Genomic DNA, 3113 nt, shown 5'->3' on the forward strand with positions numbered 1-3113 from the left:
GTTTATTTTAAACCATGACTTGTGCCTCAATAAACTTTAGGTATTAGGTAGCATTATGGATGTAGAATCTGGTCATGCAGAATATGTGCTTTATAAGTACTAAGAAACAGCCGATATGTTAATAATAGGCATGCTAATAAGCAAATAGTTAATAGTGAGAATTGGTCCCTTTACTGAAGTGTTACCTTTGTTTCTTCTTCCCCACAAGATCTTGTTTCTCAGGTAATTTCTAATACTTACTGATTCCTTACTATTAATGTAACTGATGGTTCAACACAAGATGTCTTTACTACTAAGCTAATGTAAGTGGTTTTTATATTTGAACTCATTTTGTGGTGGACATTAAAATGAGTGACCGCAGAAGCAGTGTCAGAACGGTGCGTCACCTCATCAAAGCAAATGTGTGTCTAAATGTATCATTTTGATCCTCTATTCATGTTTGTTTTTTGTGCAAAATAAAATATTTTGAATGATTCAAACTGTTATCAGTGATTCAAAGGAAGAGTTTCATCCAAAAATGAAAAGACCAAACAGCTGATAAAAACATCACAATAATCCACAGCACTCCAGTCCATCAGTGAACATATCCGTTTTTAACTCAACTACATTGAGTCCATAATCCATAATAACTCTTCCTCCAGTGAAAAAGTGCATCTCCTGTTATCAGAACACTTCTTCACTGGAGGAAGCGATGCTTGTATGGTCTTGGTACCATACAGTCTTTCATTTTTGTCACATAATCAAGAAAATGTTCAAAGAAAGATGATTTAGTGTTACACGGTTAAGTATATTCAGTGCCTCCAACATATTTTGCTATCTTGTAACTACAGTGTCATACTATCATGCTATTGAAACCTCACAACATTTCATTGACAAGTCATTTCAGCAACGCTAGAGCAAGAGCTCTCTAAGATCTCACAGCGCACCCAAGCCTTCAGTGATAATCTGACTTCACTTCAGAAGTACTAGAGTGATACAGTCCATGTTGTTGCATTCATTTGAGGAAGCGCTGGCTCTAAACACACCTGATGGACTGATTATGATCGCTTGTCTTGTCTTTTGAATATCTCTCGTTGTTGATGTTACTCATTTGCATTGACTGTGTTAAAGTCTTATCCTGATTGGTTGTTGAGCTCAGGATTGAGTAACAGCAGGCAAATACAACCAAATGAAGTGTTTGTAAAATCGGTGCGAAAGACCTGGACAAAAAAGGGCATATTTTGCTCTGTCCTGGACTTGCTCACCTGTCTCTGACCGGATTTACACACCAGCCTCTATCCATCTGAAGGGAATCATCTCTAAAGCTCTTCTAAATCACTGCTTCGACTTCCAGGTAACAACTTGCCATGCAAACTTTTGTTTTGTTCCAATTAAAGCAGTAACTTTTATTAAAACTACGTTACATTTAGTTAAACATAATAAAACGTAAGTGTAAAGAATACTGGCAATTACTTCTTAAACATGAATGGAACATGTAGTGATGCTGAATTAAAGCTAATAACCCAATGGACTCTTTTCTCTGTTGGTTTTTAGTCCGGTGCGCACCGCTGAATCATGCAGCACACATTCAGAGCCATCACACACTCTCCAGGGACACTCATCTGGAGAATCGAGGTAGCATTCGATTCTGTCAGCAATAGATGGTCAAAGAAGAAGTTGATGGTGGAACAAATGATTAAAATCTATTGAAGAAACATATGACTGAATGTGGATGACACTTATTGTGTGCATTCTGTGAAAGGGTCTCAGAGGACTACACACCACGGCCAGAAGTTACGCCTCCCGCAAGTGAAACTATCTGTACATGATATATTTGTTTGGCATAATAATATTGCTATCAAATCGTATCGAGTGTGAAAACAAATATACAATCAATTATACATTTAAATGCCGATAATAGCTACCGAAACTAACCCTAACTGTACCCCCCTTCAATACCAATACATGTAGAGTTTCATCATTACAATGCTTTTAAAAGTGATGAGTTCTGCCGATCAGAGCGTTACTAATGATGACATCAGCGCGTCCCATGGGGAGAGGCTCTGGTGACAGTCCCTAGGTCCTTGTATCTTTAGGGGCGGTGACTTGTAGTAACAGACATAATTGTAGTGGCCATGGTTTGTAGTCCTGTAGGACGCAGCTGGATGCACTTGAATTCTGCAGCTTCTTCTGTGTTCTTGACTTACTCACTTGCTAAAAACAATACATTTATTCACTGCACTGTGGTGGAAAAGCAGACTGTTCTATGCAGCTGACAGCAGTGTGTGAGTGTCAGCGATGCTCCTGCCTCTTTCCAAGGACTCCTTTGCAAAGGTTTACTGGTTAGAACCAAATAAAAGAATGACTAATAACATTATTTTTATTAAGAAAGTGCATTATGCTAATAAGCTTTGAAAATAACAATACAATCAGTGACTGCAGAGTTACAGACTGCTGACTGTATTTTACAGTGTGGTGCATATAAAACTATATACAGTACTAAATGGCCATTTGCTGTGTATAACAAAGGAACAACATGAGGATGTAACACCGAAGACATAAAGCTCCCCTCTCCTTAAGACTCAGTGGTTGTCCAAAGCTCTTATCATTTTCTTCACCATTTGAACGGTAGCTACTTCCTATCAGGCCTTCATCCTTAAACTGGATTCAAGACTTCTTTGTGAAGTGCAGTATATAGAGCTGAACTGTACAACATTGATTGCAAGCGAATAGCAACCTGGGGAGTAACTTTTGTATTGTACAACTCATTTGATCAAAGTTTTTAAACAAAGATTTTAGACAGGTTTTCAAGCTGTTTTCAAGGAAATTTCACACTTCAATTTTTTTCCCACCCACAGAAAATGGATCTCGTTTTGGTCCTGGAAACATTTCATGGACAGTTTTATGAAAGTGACTGCTATTTATTGCTCTCAGTAAGTGAATATAATCTTTCCAAATTATGTTGTGAAAACTTAAATAAAACCGAATTGCATGTTGTTTCTGTCAGGGTTCTGTCACCTCTGTTGAGTTTATACTTAGTTTGGTGACAGAGCTCTGACACTTGTGTATCGTCTTGCCTTTGTTTGTGTGTGTGTGTGTGTGTGTGTGTGTGTGTGTGTGTGTGTGTGTGTGTG

General features: G+C 38.1%; 1 protein-coding gene across 1 annotated transcript in view; it reads left to right on the forward strand.

The window, feature by feature from the left end:
* The first annotated feature begins 1252 nt into the window (after positions 1 to 1252).
* Positions 1253 to 3113, forward strand: part of LOC107698837 (advillin-like) — a 16804-nt gene continuing 14943 nt past the window's right edge. Inside the window, exons 1-3 of the mRNA XM_016499961.1 lie at positions 1253 to 1333; positions 1534 to 1614; positions 2838 to 2912. Coding sequence (XP_016355447.1) covers positions 1555 to 1614; positions 2838 to 2912 — 135 coding nt within the window. The 5' untranslated portion in view covers positions 1253 to 1333; positions 1534 to 1554. The remainder of the gene's footprint in view (positions 1334 to 1533; positions 1615 to 2837; positions 2913 to 3113) is intronic.

Source organism: Sinocyclocheilus anshuiensis, unplaced genomic scaffold (assembly GCF_001515605.1).
Source record: "Sinocyclocheilus anshuiensis isolate Anshui unplaced genomic scaffold, SAMN03320099.WGS_v1.1 scaffold638, whole genome shotgun sequence".
NCBI classification, from domain to species: domain Eukaryota; kingdom Metazoa; phylum Chordata; class Actinopteri; order Cypriniformes; family Cyprinidae; genus Sinocyclocheilus; species Sinocyclocheilus anshuiensis.